This window comes from Anoplopoma fimbria, chromosome 13 (genome assembly GCF_027596085.1).
Source record: "Anoplopoma fimbria isolate UVic2021 breed Golden Eagle Sablefish chromosome 13, Afim_UVic_2022, whole genome shotgun sequence".
Classification (NCBI taxonomy): domain Eukaryota; kingdom Metazoa; phylum Chordata; class Actinopteri; order Perciformes; family Anoplopomatidae; genus Anoplopoma; species Anoplopoma fimbria.
This window is the reverse complement of record NC_072461.1, coordinates 27,625,328-27,637,513: the sequence shown is the minus strand read 5'-3', so window position 1 is coordinate 27,637,513 and position 12,186 is coordinate 27,625,328. Positions and strand designations below refer to the sequence as shown.

General features: G+C 40.3%; 1 protein-coding gene across 2 annotated transcripts; it reads right to left on the bottom strand.

The window, feature by feature from the left end:
• Window positions 1-2,194: 2,194 nt before the first annotated feature.
• On the bottom strand, window positions 2,195-10,294 carry LOC129101090 (NACHT, LRR and PYD domains-containing protein 12-like). Of its 2 annotated transcripts, XM_054610717.1 has the most exons (11): window positions 10,076-10,294; window positions 7,768-9,589; window positions 7,505-7,678; window positions 6,953-7,126; window positions 6,084-6,254; window positions 5,692-5,865; window positions 5,356-5,529; window positions 4,786-4,959; window positions 3,843-3,995; window positions 3,644-3,690; window positions 2,195-3,344 (listed from the first exon to the last, which is right to left on the bottom strand). In XM_054610717.1, exons 1-11 carry the CDS (start codon window positions 10,185-10,187, stop codon window positions 3,112-3,114), a joined length of 3,408 nt encoding a protein of 1,135 aa, XP_054466692.1. In that variant the 5' UTR covers window positions 10,188-10,294; the 3' UTR covers window positions 2,195-3,111. The 2 variants fall into 2 exon arrangements, with proteins under 2 accessions (XP_054466692.1, XP_054466693.1); XM_054610718.1 differs by lacking the exons at window positions 3,644-3,690; window positions 3,843-3,995 and having other exon boundaries at window positions 2,195-2,779.
• Window positions 10,295-12,186: the final 1,892 nt, after the last annotated feature.

Genomic DNA, 12,186 nt, shown 5'->3' with positions numbered 1-12,186 from the left:
GCCACACAGGAAGTGATGCATTTCCTGTCTTCTGTCCAGGTTTGAATATTCAAGCTCAAACAAAATCTAAGATCAAAAACTGGAACACAATCAAGTAAAATTTCTTATTTTGTTTTGAAGAACACACACAATGAGGTGCAGTGTGAGCTTCAGTAAATGTTACCAAACAACGTAAAAGAGTGACACAACACCGGGTTAAATGAGGAAAAGGCTCAAATTAGAGAACACCAACACTGTGTCTTGTGTGAGAGAGCTGAGACACCGATCCACCTTTATAGACCGAGCACACACCTTCACACAGGTGACCTCCATCAGCAGTCAGGGAGCTGAACCTAGAACACAAAGACATAGAACAGACACAAAACTACAGAACAAGAATATCACGTAACACACACTCCCATAAGACGACAGCTGTAATGGTGTCAGCCTATAGGTATGTGTGAGAGAGCCACAGCTTTTTGAAACAGATTTCTATGTTGAAGTTTTGTTTATTTATGGTTTATTTATGGTCCTTAGAGGGGCTTTTATGAAACTATTTGAGATTAAAATAGTGAAGTATTAAACATAATACAGCAAGATACAATAAAGCAATGATTCTCCAAGGGGGGTCCGTGGACCTCTTCTTCTTCTCCGCGGTCCATAATCATTTCCTATATAAAATATAAGATGAATGGTACTTAATACAACATTCAAAACATTAATATAGTTGACTTTCCTTTGGCATTATTTTCATCCTCAGTGAAAACAGACAATTCTTGTCCCCGAATTTGAAACCAATAGATTCAATTTCATGACTTTTTCCAGCCCGCTTTTACCAAATGGCTTATGAATGACACTTTTTCAGACACTTTGCATGCAATAAGAACACCTTTCTTGCTATATGCGTGTCATTTGTACTCCATATAGTCTTCACTGACTGTAGTCTAAACACATCAGTGTGCATTTGGCTACGTTCTTAGAAGAAAATAGGTCAAATAAACACAGGACTTGAAACCAGGATCCCCCAAAAAAGTCCAAAAGATTTGGTGCATTTTTTTTTAATCGTGGACGCCTGAAACATGAACTAACTATCTTCTCGTGTTCACTCGGAGGCGATCCTGCTCCCACATCCCGACGTTCTCAGCCCGACATCCCATGATCCCCAAACTGTATGTGATGCCATGGAAACAGGACATGAAGAACCAGAGGCTCCTGATGAAGGTAGACACCGGAGAGGGAAACAAACGCACCTCGTGTTAAACTGCTCTGTCAGATTCATTGTGTGTGTGTGTGTGTGCGTGTTTATGTGTGTGTGTGTGTGTGTGTGTGTGTGTGTGTGTGTGTGTGTGTGTGTGTGTGTGTGTGTGTGTGTGTGTGTGTGTGTGTGTGTGTGTGTGTGTCAGAACGCAGCTCTAGCAGAGATCCCTGTGGTTCCTCTTGAGGAGTCTTTGTGGTTTTGTGGTCGGGAGCGTTTCTGCCACAGTCAGGACTCCACCCACCACTCCTCCTCCTCCTCCTCCTCCTCCTCCTCCTCTTCCTCCTCCTCCTCTGCTCTGCTCTCTCAGCCAGACAGGACAGACAGCTCATCACTCCTCACACTTCTCCAGGTAAAACACTTAAGAGACTGAAGCTGCATTCAAGTCCCATCACGAAAGAAAGTTTTGACGCTTCTGACTAATATTTGTAATGATTTTTTTCTTGTCTCTGTTCTCCTGCAGATACAACAGCTCCGTGGTGACGACCAGGCGGCTCTACCAAACCTGAAAACTGATCACAGAAATACTAATAAACCCGTCTGCCTGTTGGTTTCATCACAGCTGTGTGTTTAATATTGTCTGTGTAGATCCAGTGATAGTAAACTATCCATTAGTTCAGTCAAATATTAAGAAGTCCCTTTATAGATCAGAAGGAGAACCAGGAAGCTACACACAATATCAGAATGAAAAAAACCAAAAAACCAAATCAGAGACATAAAAACCTAACTACAGAGAACATAAAATACCACGGCCATAGAAAAAAAAAATAGTATAATGTATAATATTCTAAGTCTACATATTAATAGAATTAAAATTATTAGAGAATCTAAAAAAAAATAGATCAGATATCATTATAGAACTGATATATGAGGTGCACCGACATGAGAAAAACGTGCATAAATGTATATGCATATACAATAAATAAGTAACTTTATTTATGAATATGAATATCAGCTTTATTGGTCATGTACATACATAGATACATGAAATTTCACTTCTGCATTTGATCCATCTCTGAGGAGCAACTTGGGGTTAAGAGTCTCGCTCAAGGCCACCTCGACATGTTGACTGTAGAGACCAAGTTTCAAACTACCAACCTTGTGGTTGCGGGACAAGAGCTCTACCTCGTGAGCCACAGCCTCGCACTTCTTAAGACCAAGTTACAAAGTCCTTCACAATAAAAAACATAAAAGCAAATAAGAACAACAATCAAACAGGTAAAACAATATGGAGCAAGATTGTGCATGTGCAACAAATTAAATCTGTTTAAAAAACGGCCAGGCCGTTCAAGGCTTTCAAAACGAGCAGTCAAATCTTAAAATCAATTCTAAAACTCACAGGTCTTCTAAAACTGCAGTGTTTGAATGTTTCGCCTGCTGATACCAGAATAAAGGTCATTGCAGTAGTCCAGTCTGGAGGAGATAAACGCATGAATGACTCTCTCTCGGTGTGCAGGTGTGGAAGGAAGATGTAGATGAAAGGAATAACCTGATAATGCTTAGCTTTCTCAATTGAGCAAAGCAGGACTGCAACACTTTGGTCACCTGATCATCAAAAGTCAATTCAGAATCAAAATAACAACAAGGTTTCAGGGAGTCATAACGGACATTATTAAATAAGGCGCCAAGACTTTGAAATAATTAATGTAGTTAGTGCAAATTGGTCTAGTTTAAAGTTTAAAAAAAAATCTTTAAACTATCAGTGTCCTAGAGGATACGCCGTAGAAGGACAGAGTGCCAGCAGGACAGTCCACATACACTGCTACTCTCTTAGAGACAGAGGAGGAGGTGGAGGGGAGAGGGATGTGTTTGTACAAAACACTGTAATCACTAGAACTGCAGGACAGACTCCAGGACTCATACCTTCCAAACCAGTTTTATAAACCTATTCGTCGCGTTTCGATTTCTTTGTGAGGCACGTCTTTAAAAAGTACCTCTTCCCCCTGAACCTCCTGGTTACAGCGAACAGTCAGACCATATCTACACAGAAACTGTTCTATGAACCTCTCTTGATCATGAGGATCTTTAATCCGTGTCACCTTCCCGTTGTCGTCAGACAGCTTGAGGTTTCTGTTTGCTGTGTTGCTGTCGAGTGTGAGGTCACAGGAATCTGATTAAAAGAGAGTAAGACACAATACAGCAGCAGGTTATCAGCTAAAACTGTTGGGTTTAGTTGATTTATGAATATTTTTTGTAATTTCTATGAAGTTGAAGATTATTATTTAAAGATTACTTATAGACTATGTATTATAACCTATAAATATTGTAAGCATTTAGAATGGCACATTTACTGAACCATCTATTGTCTGTGAGGTTTGAAAGAGTAAATATCACAACTACTGACTCAAAGTACATGGAATTGACTGTGTGCTGTCCTGTTGCAATGAATCAAATTTTAATCACACTCACACTTCTTCAGACCAGGTTTCAGTCTCTGTTCGCCACCGTGGTCCAGCCTGGAGGAGGAAACACAGTCAGACCGGCTCTTGGATTATAGAAACAGGAACATTAAATAATGTTTGCAACGAGTGATTTTCCATCCAACATGGCCGACAGGTTGTCAGTGTAACAAAGGAGCAGAGGCTGAGCCCTTGTTGTCTGGTCATACCGGACAATGTCCAGCCTCCATTGTGTCAGCTTCCTCCCAGAGTCTCCTGGATGATTGTAGCTCAGGTCCAGCTCTCTCAGATGGGAGGTGTTGGATCTCAGAGCTGAGGCCAGAGAAGAACAGCCTTCCTTTGTGATCAGAGAACCTGAGAGTCTGGAATAAGTCATCAAATGAATTTGTTATGAAGACAAACATTTTAATTCAGTTGCATCATGTTTTCTTTTAGTCCATTTAAAATGTTTACCATCAACTGTCAGCAAATTAAAAAAAATGCTTAGTGTTCAAGGAATGAACAACAAATTAAGGAACATAAAAAAATACCTTCATAATATATGTGATTGCAAAGCTTGTAAAATAGCTAATTTAAAGATGGAGTTGTTGATTCTAATCTTATACACTTTTTTGTGAAATTAGCAAATATCTCCTCATAGACCGTTAGCTGTCCATTTTGTGTTCACGCTGAAAAAAATATCTGGTGTTCATACACAGCTGTGGCTCTGGAAATAGGAAACAAACTAGGTGGTTACATTACATTACATTACAGTCATTTAGCAGACGCTTTTATCCAAAGCGACTTACAATAAGTGTATTCAACATAGGTATTCAAGAGAACTACTAAGACTACTAAGTGCATCTCCTTTCTTAAACAAGCATCTAAAAGCATAAACCAGAGCAAAAGTATAGTGCAGAAGCAAATTACTACGAATACAATAAGTGCTAAGAGGAAGGCTCAGGGTAGTACTTCTTGAAGAGGTGAGTTTTCAGCCTGGTTCATACCAATTTCAGCCATGTCAGAAGAAAGGCAATGAATGTATAAAGAGAATGGTCCTGGAAGGGAGAGGGACGGGAAATCTCTCATATGCTAAGTGCATCTTCAATGAAAAAACTTCCAGCGTGAAACAATCTAAATAGATATCTCTGTAACAAACTCTTGAACTCTGACCTGAGGGTTTCCAATGTACAGTGTTGCCTCTCCAGTACAGCAGAGAGCAGCTTCACTCCTGAATCCTGCAGGTCGTTGTCACTCAGGTCCAGCTCTCTCAGTCTAGAGGACTGGGAGCTGAGGACTGAGGACAGAGCTTCACAGCCTCCCCATGACATGTTGCAGCTCTCCAGTCTGAAAGAAGGTAAACATATATGGAGTTATTACCTGTGTTTGGTTAAATGCTGATTTCAGGTCGAGTACTTGAACTACAAAAACATTGCCTTTTTGACGAAACTGAAAGAAATTCTCAGCATAATGGTTCTATAATTCTAATGCTACACTCTCAATCTCTACCAACAGCTGTTCCTGACCTGAGAGTTTACAGTTTACAGTGTTGCCTCTTTAGTACAGCAGAGAGCAGCTTCAGTCATGAATCCTGCAGGTTGTTACATGAATGTATGAAGAGAATGGCCCCGGAAGTGAGAGGGACGGGAAATCTATATCATGCAAAGTGCATCTTCTATGAAAAAACTTCCAGTGTGAAACAATCTAAATAGATATCTGTGTAACAAACCCTTGAACTCTGACCTGAGTGTTTCCAGTTTCCAGTTTTCCCTCTCCAGTCCAGCAGAGAGCAGCTTCACTCCTGAATCCTGCAGGTCGTTGTTACTCAGGTCCAGCTCTCTCAGTCTAGAGGACTGGGAGCTGAGGACTGAGGACAGAGCTTCACAGCCTCTCCATGACATGTTGCAGCTCTCCAGTCTGAAAGGAAGTGAACATATATGGAATTATTACCTGTGTTTGGTTAAATGCTGATTTTAGGTCGGTGTTTTAAAAGAGTATGAAACAGAAAAATACTCAAGCATAATGGTTTTGTAATTCCAATGATACACTCTCAATCTCTACCAACAGATGTTTCCTGACCTGAGAGTTTCCAGTTTAAAGTGTGGACTGTCCAGTCCAGCAAAGAGCAGCTTCACTCCTGAATCCTGCAGGTCGTTGTTACTCAGATCCAGCTCGATAAGACTGGAGGACTGACAGCTGAGGACTGAGGACAGATATCCACAGCTTCTCTCTGAGAGGTTACAGCCTCTCAGTCTGAAAAAGTTGAGTGTGGACATATGAGAACATAACTCTTACTATTCAGTGTAATTGCTACGCATGTAATGTCATCCATTGCTTTCATGGCAGTGGAAAAAAACAAAGAAATAAAAAACATTATTTTCGATTACATCAAAAGTTTCTCTATGGGCGATGCTCTGAAATACTGTATGAAGTTTCATTGTGTAACACTTTACAAATTGTTTTATCTTGACCTGAGAGTTTCCAGTGTACTACATGTCCTCAGTCCAGCAGAGAGCCACAAAACTCCTAAATCTTCCAGTCGGTTGTTACTCAGGTCCAGCTCTCTCAAATGGGAGGGGTTGGAGGTCAGAGCAGAGGCCAAGGAAGAACAGCCTTCTTTTTTGATCAGACAACCTGAGAGTCTGGAATAAGTCAACAAAAGCCATTTGTTACAAATACAAACTTTCTATTCAGTTGCACAATGTTTTATTTTGTTCCATTTTAAATGTTTTCCATCAACTGTCAGGAATTATAAAAGAAATGCTTAGTGTTCAAGCGCTGAACAACAAATTAAGGAACTATAAAAATATCTATGTAATATATGTTATTGCAAACCTTGTAAAATAGCTAATTTAAAGATGGAGTTTTTTATTCTAATCTTTTAGACTTTTTTGTCAAATAAGCAAATATCTTCTGATAAAGGGGTTTTTTGGGGGAGTTTTTCCTGTGCCGATGTGAGGGAAGGACAGAGGATGTCGCATGAGCACAGATTGTAAAGCCCTCTGAGGCAAATGAGTAATTTGTGATTCTGGGCTATACAAAATAAACTGAATTGAATTGAATTGAAATTGATAGACCGTTAGCTGTCCATTTTGTGTTTACGCTGACAAGAATATCTGGTGTTCATACAAAGCTGAGGCTCTTTAAATAGGAAACAAACTAGGTGGCTCAGACCAATTTCAGCCATGACAGAAGAAAGGCCACTAATGTATGAAGAGAATGGCCCTGGAAGTGAGAGGCACGGGAAATCTCTCACATGCTAAGGGCATCTTCAATGAAAAAACTTTCAGTGTGAAACAATCTAAATAGATATCTCTGTAACAAACTCTTGAACTTTGACCTGAGGGTTTCCAGTCTACAGTGTTGCCTCTCCAGTCCAGCAGAGAGCAGCTTCACTCCTGAATCCTGCAGGTTGTTGTTACTCAGGTCCAGCTCTCTCAGTCTAGAGGACTGGGAGCTGAGGACTGAGGACAGATATCCACAGCTTCTCTCTGAGAGGTTACAGCTACTCAGTCTGCAAAGGTTGAGTGAGGACATATGAAAACATAACTCTTACTATTCAGTGTGATTGCTACGGCTCAGACCAATTTCAGGCATGACAGAAGAAAGGCCACAAATGTATAAAGGATGGCAGTGGTAGTTAGAGGGACGGGAAATCTCTCACATGCTAAGGGCATCTTCAATGAAATTTTTTTTAGTGTGAAACAATCCAAATAGATATCTCTGTAACAAACTGTACAGCCCTCCATTGTAACTTCACAATTAGACAGCATGGAGAGCAGAAGAGGTCAAAAGGTCAGCATTAGTGGAAATCATGGAAACGGTATGATCATAAAATGTTTGACCTTCACCTGAATATAAAGCAGCATTTAACAAACAGATGAATACTGACCTGAGAGTTTCCAGATTACATTGTGGACTCCCCAGTCCAGCAGAGAGCGGCTTCAGTCCTGAATCCTGCAGGTCGTTGTTACTCAGGTCCAGCTCTCTCAGTCTAGAGGACTGGGAGCTGAGGATGGAGGACAGATCTTCACAGCTTCTTTGTGACAGCTTACAGTCAGTTAGTCTGAAGAAGAATCAGAAATGGAGATAATTATATATTTTTTTTCGATGAAATTTGAGATCATGTAGTTTATCTAGGACCAATCCACCTACAGAGCTTTGTTGGAGGCTTTGACCACTGGCAGCAGCTTCAGAAGAGCCTCCTCTGAAGCTGAGTATTTCTTCAAGTCAAACACGTCCAGATCTTTTTCTGATGTCAGTAAGATGAAGACCAGAGCTGACCACTGAGCAGGAGACAGTTCATCTGTGGAGAGACGTCCTGATCTCAAGGACTGTTGGATCTCCTCCACTAGAGAACCATCATTCAGTTCATTCAGACAGTGGAACAGATTGATGCTTTTCTCTGGAAACACATTCTCACTGATCTTCTTCTTGATGTACTGGTTGGTTTCTGAGCTACTTTCTGTCTCTTTCAGCAGACCTTGTAGGAGACTCTGATTGGTCTTCAGTGAAAGACCCAGGAGGAAGCGGAGGAGAAAGTCCAGGTGTCCATTTGGACTCTGTAAGGCCTTGTCCACAGCACTCTGGTAGAGATGGGTTAGTTTAGGTTTGCCTCTGAAGACTTGAAACAACCAGGATATCAACCAGGAGGTTAACCAGGAGGTCAACCGGGAGGTCGACAATGTGTCTGCCATCAGATTGACACCGGAGTTGATGAAGGTCAGATGGACATGAAGAGCAGCCAGAAACTCCTGAACACTCAGATGGACGAAGCAGAACACGTTGTCCTGGTACAGTCCACTCTCCTCTCTAAAGATCTGTGTGAACACTCCTGAGCAGACCGAGGCTGCTCTGATATCGATGCCACACTCTGTCACGTCGGATTCATAGAAGATCAGGTTCTCTTTCTGCAGCTGATCAAAAGCCAGTTTTCCCAGAGACATAATCATCTCAATGCTCTCTGGTATCCAGTGTCCATCCCTCTCATATTTTCCTTCATATTTGACGTTCTTCAGTTTGGACTGAACCACCAGGAAGTGGATGTACATCTCCGTCAGGGTCTTGGGCAGCTCTCCTCCCTCTCTGGGCTTCATCACATCCTTCAGGACTGTAGCAGTGATCCAGCAGAAGAGTGGGATGTGGCACATGATGTGGAGGGTCCGTGAGGCCTTGATGTGGGAGATGATCCTGCTGGCCTGCTCCTCATCGCTGAATCTCTTCCTGAAGTACTCCTCCTTCTGTGGATCAGTGAACCCTCTGACCTCTGTCACCATGCCAACACACTCAGGAGGGATCTGATTGGCTGCTGCATGTCGTGTGGTTATCCAGAGGCGAGCAGAGGGAAGCAGTTTCCCCCTGATGAGGTTTGTCAGCAGCACATCCACTGAGGTGGACTCTGTAACATCAGTCAGGATCTCATTCTTGTGGAAGTCCAGAGGAAGTCGACACTCATCCAGACCGTCAAAGATGAACACAACCGGGAACTCAAACCTGCAGATTCCTGCTTCTTTGGTTTCAGAGAAGAAGTGATGAACAAGTTCCACCAAGCTGTACTTTTTCTCTTTCAGCACATTCAGCTCTCTGAAGGTGAATGGAAATGTGAACTGTATTTCCTGGTTGGCTTTGTCTTCAGCCCAGTCCAGAGTGAACTTCTGTGTTAGGACTGTTTTCCCAATGCCAGCCACTCCCTTTGTCATCACCGTTCTGATTGGTTTGTCGTTCCCAGGTGAGGCTTTGAAGATGTCTACGTATGTGATGGGTGTTTCCGGTCTGTCTGGTTTCCTGGATGCCGTTTCGATCTGTCTGAACTCATGTTCCCTGTTGACATCTCCAGTCTCCCCCGGTATGATGTAGATCTCTGTGTAGATCTGATTCAGAAGTTTTGAATTTCCAGCTTTTGTGATTTGTTCACAAAAATACCGATACTTCTTTTGAAAGTTGGATTTGAGTTTTTGTTGGCACTTAGTAAGAATCTCTGCATGAATAAAACAGAGATACAAATCAATTTGGGGTTGTAACAGTGAATGCATTCCTGTATTTATAAAAATCCATACAGCTCATTTGATAACTTTAGGCTCTGAATAGGTTAACTATTGTAAAATGACTTAGTATCCCTCAACAACTGATTTGTTTTGATTCTAAGTCAAGTGTCCATGAACTCTGTGGTCTCCAAATAACCAGAAGGTGTATAACTTAATTACAGAGGATATAAATATGGGCCAAGCAGTGTCTTACACCAGTTTGTGCGAATTTGAACCATAACAGGCAACAAAAACAGGATTGTCTGCCTTTGCTTCGTTGCTTTTTCTTCTCTGAGACCTTTTATCTTCTTGTTTGTTAGATTTGGTCTATAAGCCAAAGTGCAACACAAGACATGAGTCTATCTTTGTTAATACAATTTAGACATTGCTTGCTTTGGTAATGTTTGTTGAACTCTGTGTAATATGCCACTCTGACCTACCTTCAGGTTCTGACACGTTTTTTGATAAATTCTCCACCAGATCATTCTTATACATCTCCTTTAAAACTGTCCGGATCACTTTTACAGTGTTTATGCTGTATTTCTGGACCATCTGATCCACTGTGCCCTTCCGGTCCGCATTCTCCAGTTGACACTTTGGGATCACTGGGAAGCCTTCGAGGTGCTGCAAAAACCACTTGAATTCTTCAAACTCCTCGGCTCCTAAATCCTCCAAAGTTCTCTTGAAGACCACGACAGGCGGCGCCATCTGCCCGCTCTGTCAAGATACAAAAGATATTGGTTAACAGACGACAGTTTGTACATTTTTTAAATCATGTAATGAAAGAATAATAATCATGCTGTGCATATTTACAGCCACCTAAAGGAGAGTATAAATGACATTGCTTGATTGCGTAATGCACATCTGAGGATTAATTACAGGTCTGTGGATGTTTTCTGAGGAACAACAGGAGAATCATACGATAGCTAAAGTGTCGTGACTCATATCCAGTCTATTAAATCCATTTTACAGGACATTATAGCATTTTCACTGTTACTACACCATCAGACACACAGGCCAGATTCATCTAGGATGGGTTTTGTCCTCTGGGACGGTGCAGTCATGAGCTGAGCAAACAGGACTCCACTAGTGAAAGCAAATGTGTGTCAGGGTTGTTAAGATGGTTGTGTTGTGAACACCCAAGAGTGTTAACAGTTTGACCGAAATGTGAACTTAGATTGCAAACTTTCGTTGAAACTACTTGAGACACATAAGCTCATATTTCTAAAAAATCATTGTTCTTCATCTTAGAAAGGAATTCTACAGCATATTACAAACAGATCTTTTGAAACATTATTCTACGTGTAACTAACCCAATTTGTGTTTTGGCTTTAGACAGGAAATATCCATGTTTGACAATCAGTTGTGTTGCCTTTGTTGCATGTTTTTACCAGCCTGAAGTTAAATCTGTCTTGTTTTCTGTTTTAAGATAAGATGCTTTTATTTTGAAGGCGGCTCTGTGAGCTTAAAAGGAAGTGGCACTATGCCAACGGTTACAGTTAAAAGTATGGAGAAAGTGACATTTAATGTATTAGTACAATATTAATAATAACACAAAGTAATCATCACTGTACTAATATTAATAATAAACAAAGTAATCATCACTGTACTAATATTAATAATGAAACAAAGTAATCATCACTGTACTAATATTAATAATAATCATCACTGAAATATTAATAAAGACAAAAGTAATCATCACTGTACTAATATTAATAATGAAACAAAGTAATCATCACTGTACTAATATTAATAAATATTAATAAAGACACAAAGACACAAAGTAATCATCACTGTACTAATATTAATAAAGACACAAAGTAATCATCACTGTACTAATATTAATAATGAAACAAAGTAATCATCACTGCCAGAGTAGAAATGTATTTTAATAACTGTGTTCTGTGTATTTATACTGTCTCTACAGCCTGTTACCTGTTTAACAACCTGCACAGAGTATTTATACTGTGTATTTATACTGTGTTCTGTGTATTTATACTGTGTTCTGTGTATTTATACTATACTGTGTTCTGTGTATTTATACTGTGTTCTCTGTGTATTTATACTGTGTTCTGTGTATTTATACTGTGTTCTGTGTATTCATACTGTGTTCTGTGTATTTATACTGTGTTCTGTGTATTTATACTGTGTTCTGTGTATTCATACTGTGTTCTGTGTATTTATACTGTGTTCTGTGTATTCATACTGTGTTCTGTGTATTTATACTGTGTTCTGTGTATTCATACTGTGTTCTGTGTATTTATACTGTGTTCTGTGTATTTATACTGTGTTCTGTGTATTTATACTGTGTTCTGTGTATTTATACTGTGTTCTGTGTATTTATACTGTGTTCTGTGTCCTGCTCATAAGCACAGGACCATTTTCTACCGGCGGAATGCCTTCGTCTCACTTATTAATTATGAATGTTAAAATGACTAAACAGGACTGTGTAGTTTGTTCCTGGTGCTGTAAACGTTGTGGCCACCAGGGGAAGATGTTTCTTTAGGTGGATTTATTGACTGTAGTCAAACTAGTGTGTGTGCTTCTGAAA